This window comes from Chelonoidis abingdonii, chromosome 3 (assembly GCF_003597395.2).
Source record: "Chelonoidis abingdonii isolate Lonesome George chromosome 3, CheloAbing_2.0, whole genome shotgun sequence".
Lineage (NCBI taxonomy): Eukaryota > Metazoa > Chordata > Testudines > Testudinidae > Chelonoidis > Chelonoidis abingdonii.
Genome location: NC_133771.1, coordinates 88,634,314 through 88,654,408, shown reverse-complemented (window position 1 = coordinate 88,654,408; position 20,095 = coordinate 88,634,314). Strand labels below are relative to the sequence as shown.

General features: G+C 43.1%; 1 protein-coding gene across 2 annotated transcripts in view; it reads right to left on the bottom strand.

The window, feature by feature from the left end:
- Positions 1–20,095, bottom strand: part of SLC16A10 (solute carrier family 16 member 10) — a 183,231-nt gene that overhangs the window by 78,765 nt on the left and 84,371 nt on the right. For both annotated transcript variants that reach the window (XM_032762482.2, XM_032762476.2), the window contains exon 2: positions 2,403–2,547. In XM_032762482.2, the coding sequence (XP_032618373.1) occupies positions 2,403–2,547 (145 nt within the window). The remainder of the gene's footprint in view (positions 1–2,402; positions 2,548–20,095) is intronic.

Below are 20,095 nucleotides of genomic sequence, written 5' to 3'. Positions count from 1 at the left end.
AACTTGAGGACCCCCATTTTGATGTAAAAGTTTTCAGGGACCCCACTCAGCCCCAGGCCTGGACCCCACTCCATCCCTTCTCCCAAGCTCCAGCCCCACCATACCTCTTCTCAGCACCCATTCACTCTATCTCCTCTCCCTCCATTGCTCGCTCTCCCCCACCTCACTCACTTTCACCAAGCTGGGGCAGAGGAGTTGGGCTGCAGGAGGGGGTGCGGGCTCTGGGAGGGAGTTTCGGTGCAGGAGGAGGTTTGGGGTGCAGGCTCAGGGCTGGGAAGGGTTGGGGTGCGAGAATGAGTATGGGCTCTAGCCAGGCGGCGCTTACCTCGGGCGGCTCCTGAAAGTGACCAGCACATCTGTCAGCGGCTCCTAGGCAGGGGGGCCAGAAGGTCTCTGTGTGCTGCCCCTGCCCGCAGGCACCATCCCCACAGCTCACATTGGCTGCAGTTCCCAGCCAATGGGAGCCGAGAAGTCAGCACTCGGGGCAGGGGCAACGCGCAGAGACCCCCTGGCTCCCCCCCTCAGGGGGGGCAGGGACATGCCAGCCACTTCCAAGTGCGGCATGGAGCCAGGGTAGGCAGGGAACTTGCCTTAGCCCCACCAGACTTTTAGCACCTAAAATCTCCCGGTTTGGCTTCAGTAGCCTCTGGGAGATAGAGGGAGGAGAAGCAGTTGATCAGCAGGGCCCATGGACCTCCTGGAGTACCCTCAGGGACCCCAGGGGTCCATGGACCTGCATTTGAGAAAAGGTCTAGTGCAGCTATAATCACTTCAGGGGAATGAGATTCAGGGTGAATCAAAGGCCCCTTCTGCAGAAGAGAACTGCTTCATGACTGGTTTGTTGGGCAACCATATGGTATTGGGAGCGACACCAAGTGTGAACATTAGGGAGACCTTGAGTATATGCAGGTTCCATCCCAGTTCACGAACATGATACAAGATATGCTTGTGCTAATTTACATAACAAATACCACGTGCCAAATGCTCTTCAATTTCTTGTGATTCATCAGATGAAAACAGGTTGTAAAATTTTAGAAAAATAAATCCAATTGAAAACAAATTGTTGATATTTCTGAAGTGTTTTCAATAGAAAATAAAAATGTATTTTAAAATATAATTTTTTAAGTTGACAGCACCCCTCTGAGTTTCTAAAAATAACCTTAACTGACCCTGTGCATTCCCTTCACCTTTATTTAATGAAGAACTGGTGTAAATATTACAACTCTACAAACTTTTCGTATCTGTTAACAAGTGAAAAAGGAGACAAAGTAGGTGAGGTCATCTCTTTTATTGGACGAATAATATTACTGTCCTCACCCATGTTGTCTCTCTAATACACTGGGACCGACACAGCTACAACTACACTGCATAGGAGCGAAAAAGTAATAGATTCTATGTATGTGCCTCAGCATATTGTGGTGATCATGTCATTCTGGCATCAGCAAGCAATGTGAGGAGGGATAAAAATGTGTGTGTGGGGCGGGGGTGGGGGGGGGAGATAAGGTCTTCGATTCAAAGGGAAAATGAATGATGTAAATACAGTGAGCTTTCTAGAGCCACAGAGGCTGTATGGAGTAGAATTGGTTAACACTTTCACACAGGAATGATGGGGAACAGTATTGCATCTGTACTATATGTTAATGTTGGTAAAATGTTTAACATGAAAAGTACTGTGTAAGTATTAAAAGGTCTATACTGGTAAAGATATTCACATGTTTTGCCACAAACATCAGGTAGTCTCAAGGAGGGTCTGTGGCTGAAATTAGGCGTTACTTGGATCTGTATATTTAACAAATGAGGTGAAGTTTTGGAGTCAAGAGAAAAATTATAGATTAGACTTGATGGTTGAGAGAAAAAGTTTCTGGATAGAGGATGAGTTGATACAGGATCCGAGTTAAAGTTAACTGCAGAACCTTAAAACAAAAGTTTTCAGATTTTTTTAATTTACTAAAATGTTTCAACAACATTGCTTTAATCTGTTTAGCAGTATTTACAAATTTAACCATGTAAAAGAAGAAGATTTGTGTCTGATAATGTAGTTTATGAAAGAATAAAACAACAAGTTTCCTTGCACCCAGCTAGTAGAGTTGCACAATCTTAATGTTTATCATACATAATGCTATGGCTATGGGTCATTGGCAGTGAAGTGAAATTGGGACCTCTGGATCTTAAAGCATGAGCCTCTAGTGCCCGACCTAATAGGTCCAGCTATGCTGGTTCAAAGCCAGCAGCAGACTCATGAACCTCTGTTTAGCATAGCCACTAGAGGAGGACAAGCAACACACTGAATCGGCATAGGTTACACATAACTGAGCACAAAATATTCATTTATGACAGTGAATATAGCAAGAGTACCTGCCATCAGAGATACAAATATCAAAGGAAGAAAGCAGAATTCTTACCTTACAAAAGAGCTTAAAAGAAGTCCAACAAACCCCACTGCAGCTCCAACAATGGCTATTATTCGACAACCAAATATGTCTGTGAATACACTGACTACAGGAGAGCAGAAGAAAATCATTCCCATGGACAGGGAACTCACCCAGGCTGCAGAAAACACAGGGTTGGCATTAAGGATAAGAGATTGATTCAAGCTTTCAATTATATGATGTAAGAACAGATTGTAATAGTTTTATTTCAATGGAAACAACATGGAAGCATATGGTAAAAATAGAATCATGGACATATAGGGCTGGAAGAGACCTCAAGAGGCATAGGCACAACTCTGTCAGTGCTCTGGGCTGGAAAAAAATAGTGGGTGCTCAGAATCCATTGGCCACAGCTGTTCCTTGTCCCTGCGCATCAGCTGATGACGGGGGCGTCACCGCTACTGCCCAGCAGATGATGGGGACTGTGCCACCGCCAAAGAAGCTGATAGGGTGTGCCACTGCCAAACAGTGGTTTGGTCACTTGGGGAGGGGATTGGGAGAGGGCAAAGAGGCGGTTGAGCGGGAGCCTCGGGGAGAGGGTGGAATGGGGGCAGGAAGAGGTGGGGAAAGGGGAAGGCCTTGAGGGAAGGGGCAGAGTGGGTGCAGGGCCTCATGGTGAAGCAGGGGTTGAGCACCCCAGTAAAAAGGAAAAGTTGGTGCTTGTGTCAAGAGGTCATCTAGTCTCTCCCCGACCCCCAGGAAGACCAGCATACATCTAGATCATCTCTGGCAGTGTTTGTCTAACCTCACCTTAAAAAACTTTAAGTGATGGGGATTTTACAACCTGCAACCTATTCTGATACTTAACTATTTCTAACTAGAAGGCATTTTTCTAACCTAAACATCCCTAACATTCTAACCTAAATGTCCCTCGCTGCAGATTAATCCGATTTCCTCTTGTACTTCCTTTAGTTGACGTGGAAAAAAAAAATTGATCACCATCCCCTTGGTAATAGTCCTTAACATATTTGAAGACTGTAGGCAAGGCTCTCTTCAATCTTCTTTTCTCAAGACCAAACATACCTGAAAGTTTGTCTCTCTCATTAACAGAAGTTGGTCCCATAAAAGGTACTACCTCACCCACCCTTCTGTCTCAGAAAGATATTAGCCTTTTTGGCAACCACATCATGTTGTTGGCTCATGTTCAACAGGCGATCTGCTATAACCCCCTATCCTAGTCAGCAGTACTACTGCTTAGGCAGTTGCTCTCCATTTTGTAGCTGTGCATTTCATTTTTCCTTCCCAAGTGAAGTACTTTGCACTTCATTTAATTTCATTGTATTGAATTCAGACCAATTCTCTAATTTGTCAGGATTGTTTCAAATTCTAATCCAGCCTCCAAAGTGCTTGCAATCCCTCCAAGCCATGTCATCTGCAAATTTTAGAAGCATACTCTTCACCTCAATATCCAAGTCATTAATGAAAATATTTAATTGTACCAGACCCAGAACAGACCCCTGCAGGGCCACACTAGATATGCCCTCGCAGTCTGACAGCAAACCACTGACAATTACTCTTTGAGTCCTGTCTTTCAACTAGTTACGGTGAGTACCTTATAGCAATTTCATCTAGACTACATTTCCCTAATGTAATGTGGGACTGTGTCACAAGCCTTATGAAAATCAAGATAAAACATATTACTGCTTCTCCCTAACCACTAGGCCAGCAGTCTCCAAATTTTTGAGGGTCACATCCCCGTTTACCCTTGTCTGGGGCCTCTTCCTCCCCACTCTCCCCCTCCAAGCTCGGGCCAGGAGCGAGGCCATGACTGGGGGGAGGGAGGGGCAGGGAAGAGAAAACACACACCAGGGTAAGGGTCTGGGTCTGGGTGTGGGTCTGGGAATGGGGCCACAGCCAGGGGCAAGGCTGTGGGCAAGAGCGGAGCCAGCAACCAGGCCTGTGGCAAGGTGAGGCTCTGTTCTCAGCTTTGCCCCCGGGCTGGGAGCGGAGTCATGCTGAGGTTGATGACAGGGTCCGGAGCTGGGGACGCAGCTGGGGTCGGGACCAGAGCAGAGCTAGGGGTGGGGAGAGGCTCGGCAGTGCTCCCACCCCCCGTGGGGACTGGCCCATGCCCTGCCATGCCCCCCAGACATTCCTCCACACTCCTGAGGAGGGGAATCCCCACACTTTGTGGACCTCTGCACTAGGCCAATAAACCTGTCAAAGATATTTGCATGATTTATTCTTGACAAATCCATGTTGGCCATTATCTATTGTATTATTTTCTAGGTGCTTACAAATTGATTGTTTAGTAATTGTTCCAGTATCTTTCCAGGTATCAAAATTAGGCTGACTGGCCTATAATTCCCCAGGTCCACTTTGTTCCTCTTTTAAAGGCAGTCACTATGCTTGCCCTTCTCCAGTCCTCTAGAGTTAATATTTCAACATGTACCTTAACAGTGGCAGAAATTGAAAGCTGGATAAATTTAGTATGTTAAGTAAAATTGGATGTTACTTGCACCAGTAATACAATCAACCTACAAAAATTTTTTTTGCAATTTTTCCCCCGGAGATCAATCCAGCATTCAAAACTTCATTGCTTGACTTTCTTCCAAGGTAACTTTCTTAGCTCACTGCCTGAGAATACTTATCCCCACAATCTACACCATAGTTTACTCTCTGCTCCATGCCTCCTCTTTAACTTGTGATTTTCTGCTCCAAGACAGCAATGAACTCACCTCACATGATTAGGTCTCAAACGCTGTTCTAGAATATAAGGGTCTGAAATATTCAGAACCAGAGGCACAGACTTTGAGATCCCAGGGGTATTCGACCCCTGCTCTACCCTAGCCCCACCCCACTTATTCACCCAAGGCCCCACCCAGCCCTGCCTCTTCCTGCTCTGCCCCCTACCCCAAGTGCACCCTTCCCCTCCCTCCACCTCTTCCTGCTCCGCTCCTCCTGGATGCTGCTGAACAGCTAATCGCAGCAGGTGGGAGGCACTGGGGGGAGGAAGAGAAGCTGATTGGCAGGGCCCATCGGCAGGCAGGAGGCACTGGGGGCGGGAGAAACTGATTGGTGGGGCTGCCAGTGGGTGCTGAGCACCCACTACTTTTTTCCCCGTGGGTGCTCCAGCCCCAGAGCATCCAGAGTCAACGCCAATGTTCAGAATGATAGATATATAAATGTGTATCTGATTATGCAATAATCCAAGCAATCCCTATATATGCCTAGTACTAATCACAACATTACTATTTTCTTTTTCTTACCTGTTGCACCACTCTAACATCTAGATTTTGTTGAACTGAGGTTCAGAGTTCACATAAAAAGGTACCAGACTGACAGTATTAAAAACTGAAGTATTATGTTCTCAAAACAGAAAAAGCAGTAAGGTTCCCACAATACCAGGAGATAGGCCTCAAACCTATTCTGGACAGACTACACCTCAAGGGACAGGAATACAATTAATTCTCCATATTCCAGCCTGATCTGTACCGAGAACACCAATCATTACCAATACTGATGACTGTTGTAGATCAGAATTAATCTATCAACTTATATTTGGTCCAGAGTAGAAATAGTGTGAAGACAATCATAAAAGTATGTGAACTCTATGTATAAGTGAAAGGTGGAAAGCAGGTTCCATTCAGGTTAACACCTGGAGTGAGGACAATTAACACATAAAAAACACTGCTGCTAATCTAGAACAAAAGAACATAGAGCCCTTGTAGGGTGGATAATTAAGGTTTGTCCGCATGGGAAAATTTACCAGCATAATTATGCCACTTTAGTTGTACCATAACTCCTGTTGTGGACATATTTATTTCAAAATAAGAATGTCTCTTTCCAGATTAGTTTACGTCACTTCCAAAGAGTGTCCACATGGGGAGTTATAGTGATGTTATTATGCCAGTTAATTTTCTTGTGTAGACAACCCCTATTTGGAAATAAGAACCTGATTTTCCAAAACTGGTATAACTGAGTGTAGGATTGGGCTCCAGATACGGAGATGGGTTTGGAACCTACAAAGTTTTAAACTTGTAAAAATGGGACAAGACCAGACAGACACCAAAATTTGTAATCCAAAGCAATTAATATAATCCTGAATAGATTAGAGATATATACAATAATAAATATCTTCCCAAATGGTATACCTGGGTAAATACCTATGTTTGAGGTGACAAGAGAGCATATCAAAGTCACTGAAAAGGCATAACTGAGGAACCCTGGGAAGGAAAATGGGAGAACTCCATTGTGCTAGGTACTGTACCATCGTGATGCTGTACAATTGAAGCATGACCATTTATATAATTAATATTGCCACTATTAGACAATTGCAACAAATCTTATATGAAGTATGTCATGTAAGATGTCAATGGAAAAGCTGATGGCACATTAAAAAACACTTAACACTCTCATAATGGGCCACAGAAGAAGCCTCCCTGCTCATTGTGTCTTCCTGTGGAGGTCTTATCCAGAATATGGGTAATGGCTGCCCCTATGAGTCATTATGCCATGTAAGAAGGGCATGTGATTTGCTCATGTGACCCTGGACTCCATCTGTGCCTGTAATTTTCCACAGTCTGAGAGCTTTGTTTGGGACAGTGAAATTCCCTCCACATGGGAGAAGGTATAAAGGACCCTGGAAGCATCTCCATTTTGCCTTTTTCCTGCTCTGATCTCTGGACTATGGACTTACACTAAAAGGAGCATATTGACTATGGACTGAGGACCTTCCAATCTTTTTGAAGTTACCAGAGACTCTACAAGCCAACAGTCTGCAACATCACTGCTACAAACCTGATCCAAGAACTTTGCAAAGATTGTACGTATATGATTTGACTATTTTAATTCTCTCCTCTTTATCTCTTATAAATAAACCTTTAGATATTAGATACTAAAGGACTGACAACAGCATGATTACGGAGTAAGATCTGAGTTATATATTGAGCTGGCTATGTGGCTGCTCTCTTAGGATTAGAGGACTCTATATGTGACTAAATTGGTTTTTCAGTAACCACTCATCATAGAATCCAGTGTCTGGGTGGTGAAGCAAGGGCTGAAATGCCTAAGGAGACTGCATTTTTGACTTCTTGCTAACCAGTGAAGTGAGACAGAAGTTTACTTTTGTTACTGGCTTGGTATATCTTATGATAGAATAACCACCAGTTTGGGGCTGATTTTGCCCTAAATAAATAAATTAATTAAATTGTCCTGAATCTGCCATCCTCATCTGTGACTCACTGAGACATGGTGGCAAACACTATAGAACAAAGATGCTCTCTGCCCCCCCGGCCCCAGCTCACCTCTGCTCCGCCTCCGCCCCTGAGCACGCCACAGGGCCGGAGGGGAAAGTGGGGGGGCGCAAGCACCCACTGGCACTGGGAAAAGTTGGCACCTATGCTCACGAGCATAAGGGACAGAATGAGAGAGAGCACAAAAAGATACTCGTTAAATTTTCTAACAAATGGGACTCTTAGGTCAAAGTTGGGAGTCAACAGCTTGATTGTGAATCAGAGATAACAAGAAACATGAGGCTAGGCCAGGAAAATCCTTGAAAGTGAAGACCAGTAACTCATGATGAGATAGAGAAGGGGATTAGAAGCAGTGTCCCTGACACATTTCCAGACAAAAAAGCCAGACAGGAGTACAGATATACACATCAGAAATGTAAGATTGTAATTGTAGAAATGTAAAATGTATTACTTATTTTCCTGTAGAGATAAAGGACTAACATAGCTCTTGCGGAGTTCAAAGGCTAGATTCATGCCACAGAATGTAGAGTTCAGTGACACTCAAGCTTCTGCAACCAGGAAATGAGGAGTTAAGGTACACGGTCAGAAAGGACATGAGACACTACAGTATTACCTTAAATCTTCAGTAACAGTTTTCTGTCAATCAAGAAACTGATATAATTTGGGGAACCATCAGAGTCATGACTTAAGTTTCAAGGCTGCACAAAAACACTTTGGTAGAGTGTGTCAACCATAAGAAACGGTTGCTTTTTTTTCTGAACCCCCTTGCTCAAATGACAAATTTGGATCACTAATCCTACTCTGTAACCTCATGAGGCACACCAAATTTCAAGGCAATCTGAATAAGCAAGGGAATTTTAGAGCACTCAGAACAGAAAGGACTTCTCAACCTTAAATTCAGCAGAGAGAGTGCTTCACTATAATGTTGTATGAAATTAATCAGGAACAGCTTTGCTGTATCCAGACCCTTAATACAGGATAAAAGTCCCCCTTTCAGGATTAAGGAAAGATAGGAGATGGTTGGAGGAAAGGGGCTTTACACATCTATCTGCAGCATAGGAGGTTCAGAGAGGTGTGAACTGACCCATTCGTCTCAATGATTTTTTTGGCTCTCCCCACTCAGAATTTGTGCTTCCCAGATGCCAGATCACAAGGTGGGTGGCAGAGAGGGGTTCAGAGCCCCTCAGTGACAACCGCCCCCCCACCCCAGATCCTGGGTAACATGGGGAGAGGGACAGGAGGAAACATCCCCAAAGGGACAGGTTCTTCCCCCACAGATCCCAGTACATGCACAGAAAGGCTCAGACCCTCCCCCCCAACCCAGATAAGGGGGGGAGGGAGAAGGGCTCAGATACCCCCTAAGGGGCAAGGCTCCCCACATTCCAGAAAATACATCAGACACAAAAATGTGGGACCTGACACCCCAACCCCATATCTTCCCCACTCACCCTGGCATCCACCCTTCGGTGTTCTATCCCTGTCCTCACTGCTGCTACTCGTCCTAATCCACACCTCCATTCTCCTGACCTGAGTCTCCCAACCCCTCACCTTCCTCCTATCTCATCTCCCATTTATCCTTCCCCATAATCCTGCTTCCCCTCACTGCAGTCCCAACTTTCCCCTCATTGTCCCCCACTCCTCCGCCCCCTGGTCCCCCTCCCCCATAGCAAGCATTCACATGAGTAATCTATTTTCTTTCTGAAGAGTTTGAGCATTTTCTGATGTACTCAGATTACATTTGCCCAAACCATTTGAAAGAAGCAAGTTGTAGCAATATGCTTATATTTCATTTTCAAATTTCTGCCAAAAGGTAGGGGATTTGAATTTACAGAGCCTGGACGCAGGTCAGGTTTAATGGCCACAGCATGTTTCCTTGAGCCTTGCAGGTAATGTGAAAACAGGCTGCGTAGCAACCTCCTTGGCTAGTCTTCCTGCATATACACTAACCTGTTTGGCCCATCAGTATTAACCTCACCAGAAAGGTTCGAGTCCAGCTCTTTTTTGAATAATGTATTCAGTATCATTTTCCCCAGAGAGGTAGGGGTGCCACACACTAACAGACGTAAATGTCAAGCAATTGGAGACCATTTGGGGTAAGTTGATTCAAGTGAGTGCAAAAAAAAAATTATTGGTAGAACTTGTCAACCATAAGAAATGCTGTTTGGGGCTTTGTTTGTTCAGGGGTTTTTTGGGAGGGTACAGGGAGGTTGGGTGCAGGGAATCGTATCTTGGAAAACTCTTCCTCAAATGAGCAAATCTGAACCACTAATCCTACTCTGCAGCCCCATGAGGAGCACCAATATTTATGCCAATTCAAATAAGCAAAGGGATTTCAGAATGCTTAGAAGAGTTATTCTTTAAACAGAAAATGCTTCTCAACCTTAATATATTAAAGCTGAGCTAAAGTTAAGCATAGAATCATTGTTAGAAGGGATCACAAGGGTCATCTAGTCGAGTGATTTTCAAACCATGGGTCACAACCCAGAACTGGGTCATGGGATGGAAGGCACTGGGTCGCGGCGGCTCTGGTCAGCACCGTCGACTGGGCTGTTTAAAGTCCCATTGGTGATGCTGCAGAGCTAAGGCAGACTAGTCTCTACCTGTTCCAACACCACACTGTGCCCCAGAAGTGACCAGCAGGTCCAGCTCTCAGGTGGGGGGCCCTCCCACGGGGCTCCACGTGCTGCCCCACCCCTGAGAACCAGCTCCGCATTCCCATTGGCCAGGAGCGGTGCCTGCAGGCAAGAGCTGTGTGGAGTTCTTTACGTGCCTCCACCTAGGAGCCAATCTTGCAGCTAGCTGCTTCTGGAGCACAGCGCAGTCCACGGTGCCAGAACAGGTGGGAAGCCTGCCTCTGCACCCCAGCTGCGCCACTGCCTTGGAGCCACCAGAAGTAAGCTTGCGTCCCAAGCCCCTGCCTCAGCCCTGAGCCCTCCCCAAACCCAGAGCCCCTTCCTGCACCCCAAACCCCTCATCCCTGGCCCCACCTCAGAGCCTGCACCCCAACCCCCTGCTCCAGCCTTGACCCTCTCCTGCACTCCAACCCTCTGCCCCAGGCCAAAGCCCCTCCCACAGCCTGAACCCATCATTCCTGGCCCCACCCTGCAGCCCTCACCCCAACCCTCTCATCTCCAGCTCTTTTGGGTCACAGGCATCAACAATTTTCTTCAACTGGGTTGCCAGAAAAACAAGTTTGAAAACCACTAATCTAGTCAACCCCCCTGTCATGATGCAGGATTTGTTGTGTCTAACCCATCTGAGACAGGTGGAAGGTATGATGTTTTAATCAGTTTTCTTCTCTACATTCTTTATACTATTTGTTTTATTACAACCTAGTGGTTTTAAATGGCTTAGGAATTTCACACAGGTTATCCCAAAGAGGTGAAAAACCACCCTCAGAGAGGAGGCAGAAAAGGAAGTGTATCTGGAGCCTAACCAATTTCTGATTCTTGATTAAAGGGCACAGATTAAGGCATCCTCTCCCATCTAAAATGTGTTCTATGGAGGGATGATGTCCTCCAGAAACACCTAAATGACTATGGGATGAAAAATGGAGTTGAAGGGTATAAGGAGACAATGCTTTTACATGTGGACATGGAGCTCCGGCTGAGACCATTAGTTTAATAACAAGTTAATTACTGATTTGTGGCAACTCAGTAACAATGTCAGCCACTGAGAGATGGGAAAACTTCAAAAGATTTGGTTAAGATGCTTACTCAGACATCTGATTCGCAAAATTGGCATGGACAAATCAAGAGAACAGGCATATCACATAAGATAGAGTACTTCCCGTTTCTGCTTGAACCACAGTTACCATGACAAAGGTTATTCTCATGCTATTTCAGCACACTCTCTTCCAGTTCTGCCTGGAATCAGGAAGTGAAAGGTGGTGCAAAACTAGAGAAAATAAGTTAATCGAATGTTTAATAAGTTAACCAAATACTTAAATCTCAAAAAAATAACTGTACTTGTAGTGGGATGCTCCCACTAGGAATCTTGGGTATTTTTCTGTGTGTCAAATGACAAGATATTAGAGAGACAAAGTGGGTGGGGTAATATTTTTCTATCAGACCAACTTCTGTTGGTGAGTGATCCAAGCTTTCGAGCTACACAGAATTCTTACAGAAGTTGGTCCAGGAGAAAAATATTACCTTACCCACCTTGTCTCTCTAATATCCTGGGACCAACACAGCTACAACACTGCATACAAGTGAACAGATGTGTGAAAGTAGGCATCTTGCACGTCAAAAGCCACAAACCAGTCTTATTCATAGATTCTAAGGTCAGAAGGGACCACTGTGATCATACAGATAATCACTGCGATCAACTAGATAATACAAGCCATAGAACTTGCTCAAGATCATTTCTATAGCATATTTTTAGAAAAACATCCAATTTTGATTTAAACATTGTCAGTGATGGAGACTCTACCATGACCCTTAGTAAACTGTTCCAATGGTTAATTACGGTATTAAAAAATTACTAAATTTTCAATCAATTTGTCTGGTTTCAAATACCAGCCATTGAATCCTGTCAAAACTTTCTCTGTTAGATTGAAGAGACCTTTATCAAATATTTCTTCACCATACAGGTACTTGTAGACCAGTGGTCCCCAACCTTTTGCATCTGGCGATGAGCCACGGAGGACAATGGCGGCGGACAAACATCCGCTGAAATTCCACTGACAAGCAGCAACGTCAATAAGGGTTGCCATCAAAATGCCGCCAACAAGCAGTGTCATCCAGCAGCATTGCCATCGAAATCCTGCCAAAAATTGGTGGCATTTCAGCGGCGACACCTATGGATGCCGCAGCTTGTTGGCAGCATTTCAGCAGATGCTCGTCACTGGCCAGTATGCGGGCACAATTAGACATCCTGGCGGGCGCCATGACACCCACAGACACCGCGTTGGGTACCCCTGCTGTAGACTAATCAAGCCTCCCTTTAATCCTCTCTCTCAAGCCAAAAAGATTGCGCTCCTTCACTTTATCACTACAAGGCGTGTTTTCTAATCCTTTAATCATTCTCATGGCTCTTCTCTGAACCCTCTAATATATCACTATCCTTCTTGATTTGTGAGAACCTGAACTGGGAACAGTATTACAGCAACTGTTGTACCAGCACCAAATACAGAGGTAAAATAACCTCTTTACTCCTATTCAAGATATCGCTGTTTATGCATCCAAGATCATATTATTCCTTTTGGCCACAGCATCACACTGGGAGCTCATGTTCAATTGATATCCATCACTATTGCCAAATCTTTTTTAGAGTCATGGCCTCCCAGGAAATTTTGTTCCTAGATGTGTGCATTTAGCTGTAATAAAAACGCATTTTGTTTGCTTCTGTCCAGCTCACCACATGACCCAGATCACTTTATAACAGTGACCTGTCCTCTTCATTAATTTACCACTCCTCCAATTTGTGTGCCATCTGCAAAGTTTATCAGTGATGATTTTATATTTTCTTCCAGTCATTGATAAAAATGTTAACTAGCATAGGTCTGAGAATCAATCCGCCTGGGACACTATTAGAAACACACCCATTCTTTCGGTACCAAGTCAAATGCCTTCCAGAAGTCAAAGAGTATGTTACAGCAACACTATTGCCTTTGTCAACAAACCTGTAATCTCATCAAAAAAAGAAAGTTAGTTTGATAGGATCTATTTGTCAAATACACGTTGATTGGCATTAATTATATTAAGCTCCTTTACTTCTTTATTAATCAAGCCCCACCACAGCCACTCCATTATCTTCCCTGGGACTGATGTCAGACTGGCAGGTCTATAACCACCACAGGTCATGCTCTTTATAATCTTTTTAAATATTGGTACAAAATTAGCTTTTCCAGTCCACTTCTCCAGTGTTCCAGGGCTTATTGAAAATCAACTTTCATAACAAAAAAAAAGTCTATTTAGTCTGAAATTTTCATGTCTATTGTGAGTTACTTTTTTTAAAAAATCACCTGTTATGATCCAGAAAAAATGGCTGTGTGTTTATGGTGCACAATTGGGAGTCAGAGGACTTGGATTTTATTCTCAGTTCTGCCAAATAATTGCTGAGACTTTTTACAAGTCATTTAACCTCCTGTCCCTCAGTTTCCTCCATCTGTAAAGCATGGAACAATACTTATCCTGCCGCAAAATGGTATTGAGAGGCTTAATACACTAACATCACAGACACAAAGGCCCTCCCCCACATCTTATAGAAAACAAAGGTATTTTTGGGGTGCTTTTTGTACCAACATTGGGTTTTTTTCCCAAGTCAAAAGTCAAAAAGAATCAAGTTTGACAGGTAAGTATAGCAATTGACTGAAAACGTACTGACTACCTTTCTTGAAGAAACTTATCTTAAATTTATTTTGAGGCTATTTTAAACAGAATACAGAATGGACACGCCATATTAGTTTCTTTAGCCTAAGACAGACAAGCCTGAGTGTAACGTCCTGACCATCCACAGGAATGGATACTTAAAAAAAGACAACACACATTTAATTCAATCGTTTATGGAATTCTCAGTTCATTTTTGCCCAAATGAAAATATATCAAGTCATGCACTGCCCCTGCCCAAAAACTTTACTCACGATGCTGCCCCTGCCCTCTGTTTACAAAGGAGCCACATTAATTGTCCTCTGTGGTTTCAAATACAAGCCACAATCATCATCCCAAACAAACATGCTGGAGTGTAAAAAATTACAAATGTAGCTCACAAGACTAATGGAAATTTTATGGGATGGTTTATGTAATTAAAAACAACATTTCTCCGGGCTACTGGCTCCCTTCCTGCACAGAACAGCTCTAAAACAGAGAGAGAATACCACAGGTATTTAATACAGCATACTAACCTCTACATATGACTGCATCCACATTTATACAAAAAATGTTCTGACTGTCAAAGGAGAAAAACAACTCTCCAGCAGTGTTCATGAGGTTGCTTGCAATTTGGAACAAGGAGGGAGAGAGCAAGACTTATCAATATCTTTTTTTTAGAAACTAATCTGCAGCTAGGAAAGTTGTGCCACACACGTATATGGGAACCAGCATAACAGCAGTTGCTCTGCTGAGCCCAAGACTAGTTTCACTGTTCAAAATCTTACTTATTCCATGGCTCTCCCACCAGAGGTACGTATTGCACTCGTTACAAAGTTGGATCACACAGCAATTACTACTGTTAAGATTGCCTAAGAATTTTCATTCTATAGGGGCTTTTCAATTGCTTCTTTGTCAAAATTTTCACCCTGTATGATCAGCATGTCCACCTGAGGGTGAATTACTAAGTTAGACCATAAACAGTTCCACAATTTGATTATGAAGAGGGCAGAATAAAAAACAAACACATACTTGCTATTATTTAAAAAAGTGTCTTTAAAACAGTTCTAATTTGTAGTGGACGTTTGAAATTTTGCACAGAGACTGTCCTTAAGTCATACGTGTATTTTGCAGTAGCAAGTCTGCCAATTTTGGTTGGATATATTCCTGGAGATTTCATCACGTGACTTAATCTTTAATTAAAGATTAATGTTTGATTCCAGGAGACTCCAAGACAATCCTGCAGGGTGGGGAACCCTTTACAGTGATCAAGTGAAAATCTGTTCTGATTTAGCAATGTTATAGGGCTTTAAGGAAATATACTTCATGCGTGCAGAGTAATAAAATTTTCCTCAGAGTACATATAGAATGGGAGCCTTCCCTCCCCATTCAATGCAGTCACAGGCACACTCGCCTCCTTGAATAAAAAAAGCTTATATTAAACAACATTTTACTATTTTCTAGCTGCACTCCAAATTATAGAATTTCTTCTTTTAAAAACAAAAAAACAGGAAGTTAAAACTATATACTAACAAATGTTAAGATTACAAAAGTGAAACACTCAAACATCAGGAAATGGCAAAGTCAAGGTTGTATGTGGAATTCTAAGTATTATCTCTTAACTGATAAAAGAAAATGGTTTTCGTAAGCATGTGGTACTCAGCAGAATTCACTGACAAAAGATATTAAAGCAACAAGATTAGAATTAAAAAAGGAATTAGGCATTATTATGCATGAGAAAAGTATCTGAAATTATACTAGCTAGGGCAAAAATATATAGCGAAAAACAACATTCATGCTGCAAGACATAAGTCTCCATTAACTGCCTGAAGTTAAAAAGAAAATTCCCCCAAAACATGTATGGTATAATCAAGCCTCTTTTGGGAGGGCGTGGAGGAGGAGGGCAGGGAAGAGGAGAATGGTCAAACTGAGATTTTCAAGAACTACTTCTGATTTCAGAGACAGAGAGAGCGATCTATAAATAAAGTCTAGGCAGCAACATCACTACCAGTGCCAAATAGAGGGGAATATCACTTCCCTTGATCTACTGGCTATGCTCCTACTAATACAGCCCAATATGCCATTGGCCCTCTTGGGAACAAGGGCACACTGCTGACTCATATCCAGCTTTTCGTCCACTATAATCCCCAGGTCCTTTTCTGGGAAACTGCTGCTTATCCGCTCAGTCCCCAGCCTGTAGTGGTGCATGGGTATCTTCCTTCCAAGTGCAGAACTCTGCACTTGTCCTTATTGAACCTCATCAGATTTCTTTTGGCCCAATCCTTCAAATTTGTCTAGGTCACTCTGGACCCTATCTCTACCCTCCAGCGCTCTACCTCTCTCCCCAGCTTAGTGTCATCTGTGAACTTGCTGAGGGTGCAATCAATCCCATCATCCAGTTTCTTCCGCTCTAGTCTGCGCTGGTCAGGCCTCAGTTGGAGTACTGTGTCCAGTTCTGGGCACTGCATTTCAAGAAAGAGCTGCCCCTGAGATAGCGCTTGGGCTGTGCTATAGACCGCCGGGATCTGATTTGGATATGGATAGAGACCTTTTCAATGTTTTTAATGAAGTAAACACCAAAGGGAATTGTGTGATCATGGGAGACTAACTTCCCAGATATAGACTGGAGGACAAGCGCTAGTAATAATAATAGGGCTCAGATTTTTCTGAATGCGATAGCTGATGGATTCCTTCACCAAGTAGTTGCTGAACCAACAACAGAGGATGCCATTATTAGATTTGGTTTGGTGAGTAGCGAGGACCTCATAGAAGAAATGGTTGTAGGGACAACCTTGGTTCGAGCGATCATGAGCTAATTCAGTTTAAACTAAATGGAAGGATAAACAAAAAAAATAACTAGGTTTTTGCTTTCAAAAGGCTAACTTTAAAGAATTAAGGAAATTAGTTAGGGAGTGGACTGGACAGAAGAACTTGGGGATCTAAAGATGAGGAGCCTGGAATTATTTCAAGTCAAAGTTGGAGAGAAACTATCAGACGCCCGCACTCAAGAAAGGGAAAAAAATTCATAGACAGGATTGTGGACAAAGCTGGATGAGCAAACATCTCAAACAGGTGATTAAGAAAAAGCAGAAAACCTACAAGGAATGGAAGATGAGAGTGATCAGCAAGGAAAGCTACCTACTGATGTCAGAACATGTAGGGATAAAGTCAGAAAGGCCAAAAGCCATATGGAGTTGGACCTTGCAAAGGGAATTAAAACCAATAGTAAAAGGTTCTATGGCAGGGTCGGCAACCTTCTGAAGTGCTGTGCCGAGTCTTCATTATTCACTCTAATTTAAGTTTCACATGCCATAATATATTTTAACATTTTAGAAGTCTCTTTCCATAAGTCTATAACATATAACTAAACTATTGTTCTATGTAAAGTAAATAAGGTTTTTAAAATATTTAAAAGCTTCATTTAAAATTAAATTAAAATGCAGAGCCCCCAGATCGGTGGCCAGGACCCGGGCAGTGTGAGTGCCATTGAAAAATCAGCTTGTGTACCGCCTTCGGCGCACGTGCCATAGGTTGCCTCTCTGTTTACAGCCATATAATAAGAAGAAAACAAAGAAAGAAGAAGTGGGACTGCTAAACACTGAGGATGGATGGAGGTTAAGGAATCTAGGCATGGGCCATATCTAAATAAATACTTTGCCTCAGTCTTTAATGAGGAGCTTAGGGATAATGGTAGGATGACAAATAGGAATGAGGATATGGGGTAGATATTACACATCTGAGGTAGAAGCCAAACTCAAACAGCTTAATGGATGAATTATGGGGCCCAGATAATCTTCACCCAAGAATATTAAAGGAACTGGAACATGAAATTGCAAGCCCATTAGCAAGATTTTAATGACTCTGTAAATCAGGGGTTGTACCATATGACTGAAGAATTGCTAACAGTTCCTATCTTTAAGAAAGGGAAAAAACAACGATCCGGCAACTACAGGCCTGTCAGTTTGACATCTGCAGTATGCAAGGTCTTGGAAAAATTTGAAGGAAAAAGTAGTCAAGGACATTAGGTCAATGGTATTGGGACAAAATACAACATGGTTTTCAAAAGGTAGACCATGCGAAACCAATCTGATCTTCTTTGAGAAGGTAACAGATTTTTTAGACAAATGGAAATGCAGGAGATCTAATTACCTCCAGTTCAGTAAGGCATTTGATAAGGTTCCACATGGGAATTATTAGTTAAATTGGAAAAGATGGGATCAATATGAAAACTGAGAGGTGGATAAGGAACTAGTTAAAGGAGAGATTACAATGGGTTGTACTGAAAGGTGAATTGTCAGGCTGGAGGGAGGTTACATAGTGGAGTTCCTCAGTGATTGTTTTTGGGACCAATCTTTTTATTACTGACCTTGACACAAAAATGGGGAATGCGCTATAAAATTTGCAGATGAAACAAAGCTGGAGGTATTCCAATACAGAGAAGGACCAAGATATCATACAGGAAGATCTGGATGACCTTGTAAACTAGAGTAATAGTAATAGGATGAAATTATATAGAAAAGTGCAAGGTCATCCATTTAGGGATTAATAACAAAAACTATTGTTATAAACTGGGGAGCATCAGTTGAAGTAACAGAGGAGGAGAAGGACCTCAGAGTATTGGTTGATCACAGGATGACTATGAGCCACCAAAGTGATATGGCCAAAAAAAAGCTAATGTAGTCTTGGGATGCATCAGGCGAGGTATTTCCAGTAGAGATAAGGAGGTGTTAGTACCGTTATACAAGGCCATGGTGAGACCTCATCCAGAATACTGTGTGCAGTTCTGGTCTCCATGTTTAAGAAGGATGATTTCAAACTGAAACAGATTCAGAGAAGGGCTACTAGAACGATCCAAGGAACGGAAAACCTGTTTTATGAAAGAAGCTTGGCTTGTTTAGCCTAACCAAAAGAAGGCTAAAGGGAGATATGATTGCTCTCTCTAAGTATATCAAGGAATAATACCAGGGAGGGAGAGGAATTATTTAAGCTCAGTACCAATGTGGACACAAGAACAAATGAATATAAACGGCCACAGGAAGTTTACACTTGAAATTAGACGAAGGTTTCTAACCATCAGAGGAGTGAAGTTCTGGAACAGCGTTCCAAGGGGAGCAGTGAGGGCAAAAGACATATCTGGCTTCAAAACTAAGCTTGATAAGTTATGGAGGGGGATGGTATAATGCGATAGCCTAATTTTGGCAACTAATTAATTAGTCTTTGACTACTAGTGGTAAATATGCCCAATAACTTGTGATGGGATGTTAGATGGGGGGGGCGGGGTCTGAGTTACTACAGAAAATTCTTTCTTGGATGTCTGGCTGGTGAGTCTTGCCTACATGCTCAGGGTTTAGCTGATCACCATATTTGGGGTCAGGAAGGAATTTTCCTCCAGGAAAGATTGGTAGGAGCCCTGGGGGCTTTTCACCTTCCTCCGCAGTGTGGGGCACAGGTCACTTGCTGGAAGATTGTCTGCACCTTGATTGTCTGCACCTTAAACCATGATTTGAGGACTTCAATGGCCCAGACACAGGTTTGATACAGGAGTCAGTGGGTGAGATTCTGTGGCCTGCATTGTGCAGGAGGTCAGACTAGATGATCATAATGGTCCGTTCTGATCTTAAAGTCTACGATTCATGTCCAGCTTTTCTAAATAGTCCTTAACTTGTTCCTTCACCACTGAGGGCTGCTCACCTACTCTCCATTCTATGTTGCCTAGTGCAGTAGACTGGAAGCTGCCCTTGTCTGTGAAGGCCAAGGGGAAAAAAAGCATTGAGTACTTCAGCTTTTTCCACATCATCTGTCACTAGGATGCCTCCCCCCATTCAGTAAGGGTCCCACGCTTTCCCTGACCACCTTCTTGTTGCTAACATACCTGTAGAAATCCTTCTTGATGCCCTTCACATCCGTTTCTAGCTGCAACTCCAGTTGTGTCTTGGCCTTCCTGATTACACTCCTGCATGCTCTAGCAATATTTTTATACTCCTCCCTAGTCATATGTCCAAATTTCCACTTCTTGTAAGCTTCCTTTTTGAGTTTAAGCTCAAAAGATTTCACTGTTAAGCCTGCCATATTTGCTATTCTTTCTGCACTTTGGGATGGTCTGTTCCTGCACCCTCAATAAGGCTTCTTTAAAATACAGCCAGCTCTCCTGGACTCCTTGCCC